Source organism: Frieseomelitta varia, unplaced genomic scaffold, assembly GCF_011392965.1.
Source record: "Frieseomelitta varia isolate USP_RPSP 00005682 unplaced genomic scaffold, Fvar_1.2 scaffold_332, whole genome shotgun sequence".
NCBI lineage: Eukaryota > Metazoa > Arthropoda > Insecta > Hymenoptera > Apidae > Frieseomelitta > Frieseomelitta varia.
In genome coordinates, this window is record NW_025110071.1 from 605,565 (window position 1) to 622,421 (window position 16,857).

Below are 16,857 nucleotides of genomic sequence, written 5' to 3' on the forward strand. Positions count from 1 at the left end.
CGTCTTCGTACACACATACGTGTTACGTACGTGTGTCTGCGCCTTACGCGGTTTTCTCTCCGTTTTGCACCCCACCAGTCGAGCCGCTTTGGCCGCCTTGGCCGCCGTCGCCGCCGCCGCTGCTGCTGCTGCTACTGCTGCTGCTACTGCTGCTGCTGCTGCTGCTGCTGCTGCTGCTGCTGCTGCTCACAGTCAGTTCGCTCATTGAAAAGCGTCGCGACGCTCGCGAGTGGAACGGCGAGTCGCGCGTAACCACCGTGTGGTAGCGGCTGGTAGTGCGCGAGCGCGGCCGATCGCCGCGCGGCCTCTCGTGTGGCGGCCAGGCTGCTGCTGGTGGGGGTGAGAAACGTGCTCGTCACCCTCGAGGAGCGCCTGGAGAGACTCAGTAAGCGCCGCGAGTTCGCCGTGGCCGGAAACCCGTCGTGGCGTTTCCTTTCGACGAGCGTTTCGTCGCTTTCCACCCCCTGACGCGCCACTTTTCGACTCTGTCCGACTCCTCCAGCCGGAATATACTGTTCGAGTCGCCGCGATACATTGAGAATTGACTGCCATTTGCAACAAGGTTGAACGCCGAGAGAGTCGAGTCCCCCGAGTCCATTCGTGTAAAGAAATTTTCAACAAAGCCTTCGAGGATTCCTCGGCGATACACGTAAGAGGATTTCGTTTCGGATGGTGCGTAAAAGGAGAAGCAGCGGTGGCCAGGCTGACTGCTTTGTCGTTTGAGATTGTCGGAATTCGACACACGGTAAAAGCAATTACGTTAAGAGGTGCACGGAGTCGGGGGCACACCGTGTCTCCAGAGAGGATTCGGTTTCTCATCCCTCGCTGTTTGCGGCGGGCTTGCAAAGGATCGTGGGACAGCTTCTGGCTAGCTGACGTCATCAAGAACAAACAACCAGATCGAAGATCCCCGCAGGAAGGGAGATATTATATATCCGGGCTCTGAAATACGAGGGACAAAGAGTCGTCTGGAAGTCGCCGTCCCGCAGAGGGGAAGATCGGAAAAGACACACTGCGATCCCTCTCAGGGAAACACGGACCTCTGGACGGACAGAAACGAGACGAATCTCGAACCAGTGAAATCTGGATCCCTATCAGTTCTTCGTTCGATTCGATCGCCATTCGTATTCGCCCAAAGTTTTCTTAATTAATCGTGATTTTCATTTCGATCGTCAACTCGATCGTCACTCGTTTCACAGCCGAGATATCCGCCTGATCGTCGACACTCTTCTTTTTATTTTATTCGGAGAAAATAGCACCGGTGAATAAACTCCCACCGGAGTTCTCGTCCAAGATGGTAACAAGTGTCAGGATCGCGATGAACATTCGCCTGTCCCTGGTCGACTGATCGCCAGAGACAGTTCGAGAAAGGGGCTTTCCCCACCGGCTAGATTGAAAAACAATGTCCGACAACAGCAAGTGAGGATTCCTTTTTTGCGTGTCCCCCCTTTTTTCCGGTGATCTCTATTCGACGGGCGAAGATGGGCCTGCTGCGACACTTGCTGCTCTGCCTGCTGGGCGTCATCGTCATAGTCAACGGTGAGCTTTTGCTTTCCTCTCTTTGTAGCGAGCTTTCTCTGGTCCCTGGCTCTCGACGAAAGGGATTGCCAACGCCGGGGTGTTATTGAAAATCCGCCGGCACGACGGGAAAGGAACCGATGACTCGAAGCGAGAGCCAGTGGGAAACGTAGAACGAATTCCTTTCTATCGTAATCGAACTGAAATCGGTTTTCAGCGAAGTTGAACTCGAATATATATTTATCAGAGACGCGTGTATCTCGGTTGCGTCGATATTTTGGTTAATTAACAAATATCGAGTCACGTATTCGACAAATATTCAGACACGACTTTTTTTTTTCGGATACGATACGCGCGTTTAACAATTTGGAACGTTCTGTCAATTTTCGATGAAAATTTGTTTTTTCGACGGATAGGATTGTGTTGTTAGTTAATATACCGACAGTTATTTATAAATTTTTATCTCTTAAGTTTTACGTTTGTTATTAAAACGACGTGGGATTTTTATGTTGGTTAGCTGCGAATATGAGATTAACGAGTCCTTCAAACTTTCGAACAGCAGTATGAAAAACTTCATGTTACGTCTTTACATCTTACTTTTGCACGAGGAATCATCGTTTCTTCGATTATACCACGATAGTCAAAACCATATAATAATAATTATCAATCTCAATCCTTTATTGCTCTATTGATGTTACTATGAAGATGTTAGTGTGTCTTATATCATTTTGACCGATAAAAGTTGGAGGAAAGAAGAAAGCTGTTTACACGGATGAATTTATGAAACTTTTGCAATCTCTTTCTTCTCTTTTCGAAAGAGAAAGTTTTTGGTTTTGAAAAATTTTATTTGAAAAATATGCTAGAGTTGGTGGATGATCGTCTTCCGAGTGCAAAGGGTTGATATTAATGACAGTTGCATGACACAGTACTATTATATGTATATAGTTCACATTTGACGTAGTATCGTGTTCATAGTGTTGCATAGTGTATGGTAATAATACATGATATGTACACTTACTCTGTACAAACATTGTCGGTAGATTTAGGACAATGATCAATTATACGTGTGAATTAAAATTGATAGTTATTAACTGTCTGCATTACAAAACACACTAATTATAGTGTCTTTGTCTTTGAAGTCCGATTAGAAACTTATTTAGATTTATTTTGCTTGAAAAATAAATTTTATCAAGTTCTCATTAAATTTTCATCGAGTGTACAGTGAATGAATACAAAAGTATATGTTGATCTAGATCATAAAATTTTATTCTAATTATTCGACCACGGATGTTTGTGCGTTTAGAGGAATTCAAACGTCTAAAACAATATTCAGAGATGTAAATTACTCTTTATAATATTTGATAGACGAAACAACAACGTTTCAGTCGCATTTCTTTAGTTATATTCTATTTCTTTAGTTGTATTCACAAAAATATGAGTCAGTTATATTAAATAAAATAATATTTAAAATAAATTGAATAATAGTCATAACGAAATAACACAAAATGCATTTTTCTCCTTACATTCCAAAAGCAATATTTAATATATAAAAGATGTTTAAAAATGTTCAACTAATATTTTGCACCAAAGTGCGACAAATATAGAGAAATCAAACATTATTTTAATATTATTATAAATTTCTTAAAATATTGTTGTAACACAAACTGAAAGATCTATCTAGCCAGAAAATTTTGATATTAATTGTCACGTTGCTCATTGATAAATCATATTTCAAAATTATCTTCAAAGTAGACAGATAGCTCTATTTTTCGAGTTTCATTCAATCACGATTTATCGAGAAACTTTCCATGTAAATATTTTACGACCATTTCCAGTTACGGTTTTAAAACGATCCGAAAAAACTGTTGTCGTACGATTGAAACGTTCGGCCAGAGAAATTGTGGTTATTTTTGCCTCTCCTGAAGAAGCCGGGCTCGTTGACGCGTATATTGTATATTGACAGGATTGTTCGCGTGGATTTTGTCGAGAGCGGTCGAATAGGAGCCGGTTTTGTTCCGCATGACGCGAAGGAACGCGAACTCGCAAGTGTCGTAAAGCGGCAGCCAAGTTTGTAGCTAACCACCATCTGACCGAAACTTTTTGCTAACTTATTCCTTTTTTTTTTTCTCTCCTCTCTCTTACCTCCGCGCTTTACTCCAAATTAGTTAATAAAGTCGGGGTGAGGGAAAGAAAAAAAAAAAAGAGAAGAAGAGGAAGAAGGAAGCTGGCTTAATCTGGTTTTAAACGAAAGGAATAGGGTTAAGAGTTGTCGACGCTTGAGGATATTTGAACTTTGTATCATTTACGCGGAGACAATTTAACAAACTTTTGGGGGAAAAGGGAAGGAAAAGGGAAGAATTTTTATTTGCAATTCGAGAATTTACTCTGTTATACTTTATTACTCTAAATGAATTTCTAACTTTTTCAATGGCGAAAGTGAGTTGTTCAACCGTATCACGGTCGATTCAAGTTTAATTTTGGTGAAATTGAATATGTTGACGTTGTATTGTAATTATTTCTCGTTGTAAGAATATTGGTTAGAATTCTCTTACATTTCTGATTTTCGAACTATCAATTTTGCGGTGTACAAGGTATCTATTGCAATTTTAGCGTTGATATTGCAGTTAGCTATTATCGAATTAATATACCAAACTATTAAATATCAAAATTGATACTTAGCAGTATCAAGATTGTTATTTGTGTTCAATTTCAATATTACAATACTCGTTAAATAATGTGACAACATTTCGTTTATATATTAAACTAGAAATTAGTCGGAAGTCAGAAGTCACAGAATTGAAGAAATTGTTGCAACAAAAAGACAGTTTCACTTTCCGGTGATTTCAGTAACCAACAAAAAGGAAAAAGAGCAATTAAAAATCATATACCGTCTCAAACGGTAAAAATTCATAATCAACTAATACACTTTCACTTGAGATTAACAACTCTTTTTTACACCAAGTGAAATATCACATGTTTCGAACGAAATGAAAAATACGTGTATAAAATATATAAATATGTAAGAAATATATAAAATGCTTCTTGCTGCAAACTCTGCAATTCTATTTCACCCCAATTTTCGTATTATCGATCTCCTTTTCGTCTAATCAAATTTCGTCCGACCGAAAGGGGGGAAGCTAAAAAAACAAAAAAAAAAAAACAAAAAAGATTGGAATTCGACTTGTTTCCAACGAGCGTAGAAAATAAAAATCCATAAACCATCGGTCTGGTCCTGCGAAAAAGGCGAAAAGAGAGAAAGAGAGAGAGAGAAAGAGTTAGAGCGAGTAAGCAAGAGAGTGAGAGAGAAAGAGGGTAGTCTTAATCCTCGAAGGAACGAGCCTAAAGTAGATGGGGCAAGGGGGTGGGGATGGGGAGGGTTACGTAGCGTCACGGGAGAGTTAAGTGAAGCTAGATTACGGACGTTAAGTCGTCGAGTGGACGTTAAAGCAGCCGTGTGCCCGTTCCCAAAGAGATTTTTCGGGGTTGCTGGTTTACAGCAAATAGTCGTAAGGAAAATAAAATAGGGAACAGCCCCGCGGGCTAACGCGTGTCGTTTTTACACGTGTCGGCAGATTTTACGGCGTGCCAGCCCTGGTAATCTACGTAGAGGGTGGGACAGAGAGAAGGAGGGCTGGGTAGTGAGAAGTGAGGGAAGGAAGGGAAGCTGGACAGAGACGGCAGAGAGATATAGAAAGGAAAGAGGGAGAACGAAAGAGAGAGAGAAAGAGAGAGAGTGAGGTGAACTAGCAATGGGCGAAGAAAGGGGGATTGTAAAAAAACACCAGCGCGGATCGTGGGGTGTTAACGCGCGCATTAACAGAGCTTTCGTCGGGGGAAATAAAAAACGATATGCATGGATGGACGGTGGATTTTCGTGTTGACCCTAAAAAAAAAAAAAAAAAAAGACGCAGAGGAGAGAAAAAAGAAAGAAGAAAAAAACGAGAGGAGAACAAAAGTAGAAAAATTCCTGCAAGATGAACGAGTACGAGGCCGTGAAACTGAATCAAAACGCGTTGTTTCTGTCTCTCTCTTCCTCGCTCGCTTTGTCCCGCTTCTCTTTCTCTCTTTCTCTGTTCCTCTCCTCTCTTTTTTAGCTTCGTGTCTTTGCGAAGAGGGGAAATAGTCGATGTCGATTCGCTTTGGAGCAGAGGAATGAATGAACGAGAATGCGTGGCGTTTTTAAGAGTTCGTTTTCCCAGATTGCTTTCCTGCCAGAGCCTGTACACATTTACTCTCTCTCTCTCTCTTTCTCTCTGTCTGTCTGTCTGTCTGTCTCTTTTTCTCTCTTTCTTTCTTTCCCTCTGTTTGCCTGCTAATTCTTTCATTTTTTCGCCCCGGTGCCCGGTGTTTCCTCTCGTTCTCTCCGGCCATTACGCCGGAACTTCGACGCGCGAAAGATTCGTTTAGCGAGGATCGATCGGTTTTCCAAGGGAAATCGAGCAAATGAGTGCCGGAAAATTGCACTGTTTACGTTCAATTACTTACCAGTGTACCCTGCAATAAACAAGATTACGCGTCTAATGAAATATGTACCCGTCTCGGCCCGTTTAATTTCACCTGTCCGTTTCGAGCGTTTCGCCACCACGATTCAGCTGTTCGCTCCCTCTTTGTTCCTCGAACTCCTGCGCGTCTATCGTTGCCCGGTTTTGTGAACGAAGGACTGATTCGCTCGGAATTAAGTTCCTTTCGTTTACATACAGGTTTTGAGGTTACTTTATTCTGCTACACAATGGATGGACAAATTGCGGCATCATTTGAGGAGCGTTTGATGTAATTGCTAGGATTGTCCCGTTTCTAAGCGAGGAACGATCGAAATTATATTATTGATATATGCGGCAATGTGTGGGAAATATCTGACGTAGGTTTCTAAGCGAGGAGAAAATTACGCGATAGTGACGAAAGTTAAGTTTAATCGACGAGTTTGTAGTAACTTGAGTTGGCTGACAAGGTAGCGTCTTATACTACTTGTATACATTTATATACGCATTATTCTCTTCTTCTTTGCAAGTATAGAAATTTACAAGTATATAAACATTAAACGTATTTATTTAATATCAAATTACATATACAAATTTGTATGATATATATAAATTTCTTATATATATGTACGTATAAATATGTACGTACATGTGAAAATATTTCACAATATGACAATTTAATTTTCTTTTTTATTACCATATTAAAATATTTCGTAAAAGATATTTATCCTGACAAATGTATGTTTCCTTTCTTACAATCGTACGGTACGTGTAAATTTATTATACGTATAATAAGTACAAAATACTGAACGTAATAATTTGTTTCTTTTGAAACCTTGTTTGTTGTTTGCAAAAATACCGCACAGCCAGGTGGTTAGCTTTTATAATTTTTACAAAACATATTCATCTTGACGGGGCAGATACAGTTTCCTTCCATAATGTTGCCTCATTTTCATTTTGTTATTTTATAACATAACTGTTGCTTCTTAAATCCACAGCACCGGTGGTTTCCGTTCTTCGCGACTTTTACACGCGAATTAACCTCGTTTCGCGTTAAGTCATGTTAATTTCACGCTACGAATGCACTTTGTTGTTTGTTTGTTGTTGGGAAATTCAACGACTTAAGATATTTAAATGGCAAAGGATAAATATAGTAACATTTAGCAGTGATCAATTAATTCTTTCTAAAACTTCTGTCTAAATCTAAATTAAACAAATGATGCTCATACAGATAAATAAACATATCGTTCTACAGTCTTATTTTCATAATTACGATTATAAATACTATTACAATAACTATTATAAATACGATCATAATTTCAAATGTTGGCGTAGCTAGCTGTAAACTTCTCAAGTATTACAAAGTAATTTATCTGTCCTGAATTTTGCCGGTGCATGCCTGTAAAAAATAGCCAGCATCGAGATCGCTCGAGAGCGTCGCGTCGGTCCATTTGTCGCGCGAGCCGCGAGGAGTAAAAAACGGAAGCTGGATAGGCGAACGGATAACCGCGGCGGAAATCAATCTGAACGTAGGACGAGACGACGGTGCACGGTAATCTTCAGATTTATTTTTATTAATCCTGGGTGATCGACCCAGGTTGCCAACCGAACACAGCGAATACTTTGCCCGGCGAAATTTAGCGAAATATCGCCGTCGTTACGGCGTTTTCAAATATTTCGCAGCGAGCAAATATTTATAGGGAGCTCTAAAACTGTATGGTGTATTCGGCCGAAATGAGGAAGTAAATTTTTCTCGATTTCCCCGGCATCGAGCCGAGCGCGCGCATGCCCGGTTTCCTCCTTCGTCTGGATCCCCCCACCCCCTCAAAGATTCAACGTGACTTTAATCTTTCACGAGCTCCCCGAATCGAATGCAATTTTTTATTCGCGAATCTTTCCCCAAGAAATTAATACCGCTTTCCTTTCATTCGTTCTATCTGCTCTTCCACTTCTTTATCTTTTTATATCCTGAGTCAATTATCCTGGTTTAAAGTAAGTCTTTCTCTTTTTCGCGCGAGTCAGTGTTTCAGTTGTCCTTTCTTTTTTTTCTTTTTTCCTTTTTCGGTTTCAATTTCGAAGAGACGAAGGACCGCGAGTGGTTCAAGAAGGAGATTCATTTCTGTTTGAGCAAGTGTAACGTGATCGTCGAAAGTTTCTGATCTTTGTTATTTTGTTTCTCGATTTATCATTCTCTCCACTCAATATTATTGTCGAAATTATGCACGCTATCGGTCGAAAGTTGTCTGATAAATAGCAGTGCAATATACATACATATGATTTGATAAAATCGATATTCTACCGTATTCCTTAAATATCTTTTAATATCTACCATGCTGAAAGATACCACGTTGTCTTGAGCTATTCTAAATATCACACTTGTATTGTCAATATGTCAATAATAAATCTCTTTTAGAATATACTGTGTATAGAAAATCCACATGTTTGTTGTCGCGTAATACAGTGTGTTCAAAGTTGTAAAGTATTTGTACAGTATAGCCAAAGAAATATTCGTTAACGGGCAACGAAATATCAAACCAACGTTGAGCGCAAAGTACAGATGCAGTAAAGACGCGACTGAAACGATTCCGCTCGATGTATCGTGACTTGCAGTGGAATTTAATCGCGGACGCGATAAGATACGTAAAATCGGTTGTAAGTATCGGCGGATCGCGCATCAAAATTCAGTATCAAACGGATTTCAGTAATTTAAAGAGGGCCGCCGTGCGGGGAAATACTGGTGATTCTCCACAACCGGCGGTACACGGTCGTTCCGAAAGCGTTACGCCGAGCGCATTAATATTTAGGACGTAGTATTTGCATTTAAAAAAGTAAAAGGTCCCCGAGCGGCGTGCAGCATGCCGGATACTTAGGGAACGCTGTCTGTAATCTCTCACCACTTCTCATGCCGCCTAAACCGACACTAACTTCCCCCGTTAATGTGATTACATTTTTCCATTCCGCTCGCTCGCGCCTGTCCCGCGTTAACACATTACGCGGAATTGGACGTTAAATCCAGCGTGGATTAACTGTAACTGGCTTCTCACCCACGTTTTAATGTGCTTCACCGTTACTTACGACAATCGTAAATGATAAACAATAATCGTAAACAGTCGTTGTGCAACTGATTTGAAAATTTTGTCGTTTGTCGCGCAAAGCTTGCAAGTGGCAGTGGTTCTCGAGCTACGTTCCTCTACGAAATTGGAATTTTCATTTAAAATATATCTTCCATAAAACATCTTCGGCGAATCAACGTGGTTATATTCACTGGTAGATGTGCGGGTTTTTATGCAAATTTGTGAAACATTGTGCCTTTGAGCGTATCTAAACAAGAAAGGAAAAAGGAAAGAAAAAGAATTGGAAATTCTAACGAGTTCTCTCTGCTTTGAATATTCTCTATATATTTGCATGTTACGTACCGTTTTTTTTTTGCACCTTTACACGTTTGAATTTTGCATGAAAATCCGCGGACCATCCATTATTATATATGAATCGCGTTGTCATCGAGTGAGTCTGTCTAGACGGATTCCAATTTTGTTCTTGCCGCCGCGAAGCTAAATTTTCACACTCTGTAAACAATCCAAAGTTCAACGATCTCGTTTGGATTCGATTAATTGCCACGTATTAAATACAGTTTAATTAAATACGTTGATGAAGATACATTAATAAATTGATTATTTTGATCAAACACATTGAATGATGGTCTTCGTTACAGAGAAGAATACAATGAAAAAATATATCTGAATCTAATTAATTAGCTCAAAGGCAGAATCGGTCGCTGTGTAACAGCGTGAAAGCACGCGCAACTGTGCTATCTTGTATCCGCATCGTGTAAAAGAGCAAACGGAAGTATAACAGAAACGAAGTTGAAGTTACTATTGTCGCGTTAAACTCGGCACTGGCTACTTGAAAGTTGAAACCGGAGTACGGAAGCGTGGCTGGTGTCCCTCGCCCTTCGCGTTTGTCGCCCTTTCCAGTGAAAGGAAACGCGTGTCAGCGTTATACATTGAAACGCAATCAAACAAACAGGCGAACGATGCGTCGCCTGCAACATAATAGCTTTGTCTCGCGACTTTGCTTCTCCGCGTAATCTTCGTGAACGCGAGGGCGAGAGTTTCATTCGACACCGCGTGGAATTTATCCGCCTAATAAACTCTAGACTTGCTTCTTCCTAAATGCTCTAGGTTCATTTCTTAGTTTCGAATGCTAGGTTTTGTACATGTTTCGTGTTGGGAGTTGATTACAATTGTTTATTATTCATCATTTATTTGTCTATTTGGTTACGGGTTGATTATAATTATTTATCTGTTTGGTTTACTGTTTGCTCATCTATTTGTTTATCTATTTAGTTATTAATTAGGACGCACAGTTTAATAGTTAGTGCATAGGTCACACTAGCGGAAAATACCAGCCTGGTCGCTTTTTTCCGGTCTGTTCAATTATTTCGACCAACGTTGAAAATATCTGCGTTCTACTTTTAGGATTCGATGTCATCGAAGGTACGCTACAAACCCAATTAAATTTGGATTTTTTCATTAATCGATTCTCCAGCCAGGAATATTATGGTACCCTCCTGTCTGACCAAACACCGACTCGTTTCACTGGACCTGTTAAGTTTCGTAATGTCGTCTTTCAATTGCGACAAATGATATCGTCTTTTAATTTCTTTCAACATTAATCTACATATTACTCGAAGTCACTCGAAATAAACTTATACCATTTGTTTAAACATATATTTTCATTTATCTGGCTGCACGTTGATTCGTTTTACTTGACATATACGTGTTATATTTGTTTATTTGTTGGGCAATGTTCGTGAATTGTTAGTCTGGTAGAAGTATCGTGTGCACCACATGATTTGGGTAGAAAAACATCAACGCGTATTTTTCAGCGTACCATCGTTATTACAGGAAGTAGAAATTTATCTTTACGCTCTGGTACAAGATTCAATGCCTTCCCAACACCTATCGCCATTTTCCTCGTAGTATATTACTCCCTGCAAGAAAAGTCTCTGTCTCCGAGGATATAAAACTACGAGGAGTCCTTAATAACGTTTCGATCATCCTTCAAAACTGGACTCTAACTTTCTGGTTACGAAAGTGTCCTCGACTTCTCGATCTATATACATCTTCGCGCACTTTGCCATTTCGTTTCATCAATTAAAACCACAACTGTCAGTCTGCAGTAATTACGACAAATATACTACGAACAGATGGTAATAATTGAAAACGTGTTGAAAAAAAATTGTATATAAGTTTAGAAATCAAAACCAGCATCTCGAGAATGCTTGCATATTTCTGATAATGAGACAAAATTTGATAATAGAAGTCTCTAAAAATTTGATAATAGGAAAAAATTTCAGAAAAAAGAAAATAAGAACATATTAGAGTAGTCCAAAAGACCAATTCACAATTTTTTCATAGAAATTTTCAAAGGTTTAGAAATTCCAACGATAAATAAACGCTTGTTCCTGGTGTATTTTAATTTCTTCGACACAGGGATTTTATACTTCTCAGCGTCGAATGAAGTCAAATTTGATTTCCTTTTTTTTGTTTTCAAGTTTTAACACGTTTTCTCAAGAAAGTGGGTATCGTTGGGAGCGGCGAAAATACGCGAGAAACGTCGATATGGAAATTTCCAGCGCTCGCATCTTTAAGACACGACGTAAACGAGTCGTAAGATCGAGATAACAAGTTCGAGAGGAGCGGGCGTAGACGTCGACGGGGGGGTTCGTAATTTTCAATCTGGATCTAGGGTAGCTTCGGGACAGCGTAGCTTCAGCCCGCGTCTAATCGTCCGTATTATCGCATAAACGTGCTGCCTCGATCGTCGAGCCTCGTCGACTGTTATCGTCGTTATTGACGGGAACCAGCTCGTAATTATGCGAGGGCCTCGATCAAACGAGGCCCGAGCCGGGCGTGAAGTGGTTCGTCTAAATATTTCGACATACATACGTGTCTCAACGAAATTGTTACTTTCGCGAAGTGAAGATGTCATTGTTCGCTGGATAGCTCGATTAACTGGTTCATCGCTGGAATTTCGCAGAGAAACGTCTCGCCGAGAGAAATTGATAGTATGGAAATGGGCGGGAATGTGGTACTTAAGACCTTGGACGAACTTTGGATTTAGAAAGTTTGGGAACCTTCTTTCGATATTTTATCGCTTGTTGTTTGGAGATTGAGAATCAGACGGTTTCAGAACTTTTCTTGGCGTTGCGTGGAATCGTCTATCAATTTAACGAAACGACAGTAAAGTAAAGTATACCATTAAGAGTTTATGTTAATTTGTTTTTAGAAGAGAATTCAGAATTTTTCGTGTGGAGTTTGAGTATTGAACAGGAATTGTAAATTATATTATTTGTCTATCATAATTACACAAATATAATGAATTCAATGTAAACGTAGATAAAAAAAAATTGATGTTCATTTTTATGAATGTTCTTTCATTAAAATATTACAAAATATTTATTATTCTACTAAATTATTCTTTTGTGATGTGTCAAGTAACTATTAGTCGCTTAATAGAATAACAAGAGCAAAAATTCCGCAGCAAATTACGTTAGACAAATCACGATATTACAAGCAATTATGTTACGCAAATTATTCCGACCTTCAACCGGAAAAATTTAACTTTAATCAGCCACCGAGAATCTTGTTTCCCTTTCACCTTAAAATTGATCGTTTCACCGAATAAAAGCAATTAAAATATCCTCGTCACCGTCAATCCTCCCCGCCAATATGTAAAAACAAATTAATCTTCGACACGTCGAACAAAGCAACAGGGAAACGACAAAGGAAACGATAGAAAAAAGAAAAAAAAAAAACCAATTGACAATGGATACTGTAAAACCATTGGGATATGACAAGGTAAAAGATCGTTAGCGAGGGTGAAAAAGAGGATGAAAGCGATAGTTGGCTGAGTGTTTGCTCTGATTCATTATCGGCCGTGGCCACGACGAGTACCGTTGTCAGTTATTTCGAGCAAATTGTTATTCGCCGTCGGCTTGAAGCGTCAATCAACGTGATTGACGGGGGCGTCGCGGCGCTCGGTGTCGCCAGAGGCGACCTGTATTCCGCTCGTGCACGATCCTACCACTTTTTTCCCCTCTTCGTGTCCCCCTTCCCCCCCTCCTGAATTATTCACCCGCCCACAAAACAATTATATATCTTCTTGGACCGTTAAAATCTCTTTTAACGACTGTGAACGAGATACCTCTCTGCTGATGTTTGTCACATCTGTTGTACCACGTACGAGAAATTTCGGTAGCATGGTTGTGTCACTGTTGCTGTATCTTTCAATGAGATGCGAGATATCTCGTCCATGGTACAGCAACGGTGACAACCACGATATTGAGATTTCTCGTCCGATGGTATTGTATGACTGATATTGTTGCGACGAGAGGAGTGACACCCATGGTAGTGAGACTTTTCGTCCGTGGTCATTGCAGGAGTGACAATCCCATAGTATCGTCCATGATACTGCACAACTGACATTATTGCGACAAGAGTTCTATTTTATGGTACAACAGAAGTGAGATTTTTCGTCTGGTACTATAGAAATGACCACAAACGTGGTAGCGAAATTTTTCTTTCATACTTTGGTACATACACCGTACAACTAACATTGTTGCGATAAGATTTCTTGTCTATGGTACCACGGGAGCGACAACCATGATGGCCAGATTTCTCATCCATGGTCACTGCAGGAGTGACAACCATTGATTTCTCTTCTATAATACTGCAACAGCGACAACTATGGTAGCGACATTTCTCGTCCATGGTACTGTACAACCGACATCGTTGCAGGTGTGACAAACACTATAATGAGATATCTCATTCGAGGCACTGGAGGAGTTAATTGTTCCCACGCAAAGATGTCTGAAGATATTCTGTGCAACTTCAAACCGAGACTGATAGGTCAAAAGTTCGTGAATGAATAAAGAAGTGAACCTTGCACGAAATTGGATTATCGAGGAAGATGAGAGTTGGTGTTTAATTTGCTCTGTTGATATCGAGATGTTGCCTTAAACTATAAATTTTATTCTATCATATCTTCTGCAATTTTTTTTTTTTTTTTAGTTTTCAATGACCTATACTGTAATAAAATTTCTTTTCTATTGGTTGAAAGTATAATTTATATGGCGAATCCATTGGTACTTAAGCCGAGCTAGAATTTATCATAATGTTGTAAATTTTTTTGAAGTTTAGCAATTTTTTTTTATCAAGCAAATATTTGAAATTTCCTCTCGTACTAAATATCCGATACTAAAAGTTAGGACTTGATGATGTTAAACTGATTGAAGAGAACTGCAAACAAAATATATTATGTCCTTGATGTAGCAGAACTTCTTTCTTCCATTGTTCAAAAATATGATTAAAGTGGAAACTTGAAATTAATTTTTTCGCAACTAAAGATCAAAAAATTAAAAAATTCGCGTTTTTAGAAGTCAATTTTGAAAACACAGGCAGTAGTAATACAGTAGCAACAAAACAGGACTAGAAAGACTAGAAAGAGTGAAATATCGCGAGACCGAGTTCACTAACACTTTCGACGAGGAGTTTATCACTGTGACGGAAGGATGTTCAGATTATTTTCTCGAGTTTTCTTCGCGGCTCGAAACTGCCTCGCACAGGCTCGACCAGGCTTACCAATTTGAAATGATAATGCTCGAGGTCTGGCTCGAGATAAATAGCGGTTGCATCAGCGTTCTTCTCCTCGGTTTGAGAGTCTCGCGAGCCACTCGAGGACACTCGAGCTACCGCGTTGCCATTCTCAGGCCTCCGTGACGCGTAGAGATTGGCGTACATTTCCGCTGAATATCATTGATTATAACGATAGCCGCTGTTACGGATCATTGAAATGATTACGCAGAAAAATTGAAATTTTCATGCTAATTTCATTCGAACAATACACGTTCGGGATTTCTTATGAAATCTAGTTTTTTTTTCTATTTTATTGAAACAAAGTCGATTTGTCTTGTGGTGTTCTTAGAGAAAAAGGAAGGAAAAAAATATCGATGGTCTTGAAGTCGTTAGAAAATAATTACGATGGACGATGTTATATTTTTTTCATATTTTTGCAAGAATAATATATCGCAACAATAATTCCAAATTATTGGTGCGTACAATGAGCATGTTAGAAGCGAATTGTTTTAGCTTCTAACATGCTGGAAAAGATGTGATTCCAAGATAACGATGCCCGTGTAGAAAGATAAAGATGAATTCAAGAGAAAGTGAGAGTCAAATGGGGACGTAGGCGGCGACGACATATGAATAACTCGCTGATTCAAGATACGCTTAAACGTGTGAGGCAGAGAAATAAAATATGCTGGAGTTTTTTGCGTTCGCCCGTGATGATAGTCAAGTCGTCGAGTTTAGCATCGCTGTTTTTGGCCACGGATGTCACGAATGAATCGCAGGAAAGAAGAACATTAGTTCGCAAAGGTCGGTCCAAATATGGCACTTCGAGAATACATAAGTCATTCAGTTATCATATATATGTGTGCTTATATATTCACTTGGTCGAACTGAAGCTACATGTATATTGATATCACGAAACTTATTTTATGTTATCATGTCTTTGTTTATTGATGCGATCTGAAAGATTTTCTGAACAATTTATTCTATGAAATTCTTCGTTATATCTTCGTTATTTATTCTCTTTGTAATCACCAAATTGAAATGTTCATTCATTGGAATATAATAATGAAATACGCTTGAGATGTGCGTATTAAATATAATCAATAGTAGAATGTATAATAAACAAGTATTATTCACTGGTGAACCAATAAACTATAATAAGTATAAATATATTGATATAAATAAATCAATAGAATTAAACGATACCGCAGTTAATTATTCTGTTTCACAAACTGTCAAAAACTGCATCGTAGTGAGACGAAGAATAGAGTATTTTTAAAGCAGATTATCAGTATTGCAACAATGTGAAAATATTGAACAGGATAATTAGTAATTATACAAAAGCACGAATATCGAGTTCTTAATAACCATGAAATTTTGATGAGTAGTAGCTATTATTGGTACATAAATAGCATCGAATGGCATTAATACTATTAAGTGGTTCTAGGCAAGTGGCCAATTACCCTACATTCAATATATTGTAACTTAAAATTCTGACGTTTGAATCTTTTTTAAAATTCTATTTGTGATCCTCCAAACTGTAAAACCATTACTAATATTTAATGTAGTTTTTCCACAAAAGTGGCTGATTGAATAATTCAAAATTCTATTTGCTTTCCCATGAACGAATCGGAAATTAAGATTCATTGAAATTAATAAATTTAACGCTCATCGATTTATTGCTCTCCTTCTGAATCAAAATAGATGGTAACGTTGATTAAACTTAAACGATCGTCGATCATATCGTTTGAAATTTTTCTGAAAAATTTCTTCACCATCCTGCACATTATAAATTCACTAGAATTCATTGAATGCAGATCAATAATCGAATCGTCGTTTGCCAACGAATACACACAGACAAATAATAAACAGAAGCGAGTGAATTTTCAAATCGTCTCGTTCGACGTAGTCGAAGTTGGCTGAATGCATCAGTGCTCGTGCATCGGTGATTCGTTGTCCTCTTGTCGTCTTATGCCGCGTTTCTCATACGAAATACTCATCGTGGCACACGTACGATATACTCGACGAACGTATCCTCTGTTCCACGCGCGTTTCCGCGCGGATGGCCGCGCTTATAGCCCGCCAGGCGGAAACACGCCGCGGTGCGCCGCTGCCACGTCGGTCTGCAGACGTTTCCGTGACAGACTGTCAAGTTGCATGCTGCCGAGTCTGTTACACGATTAGTCGGATCGATCGTACGTTATCTGTTCTCTATTTCGCGCGTG

General features: G+C 39.2%; 1 protein-coding gene across 1 annotated transcript in view; it reads left to right on the forward strand.

Annotated features, from left to right (window-relative positions):
• The first annotated feature begins 248 nt into the window (after nt 1–248).
• The window catches only part of LOC122530228 (putative carbonic anhydrase-like protein 1), a 193,344-nt gene continuing 176,735 nt past the window's right edge, over nt 249–16,857 (forward strand). Inside the window, exon 1 of the mRNA XM_043657011.1 lies at nt 249–1,539. Coding sequence (XP_043512946.1) covers nt 1,482–1,539 — 58 coding nt within the window. The 5' untranslated portion in view covers nt 249–1,481. The remainder of the gene's footprint in view (nt 1,540–16,857) is intronic.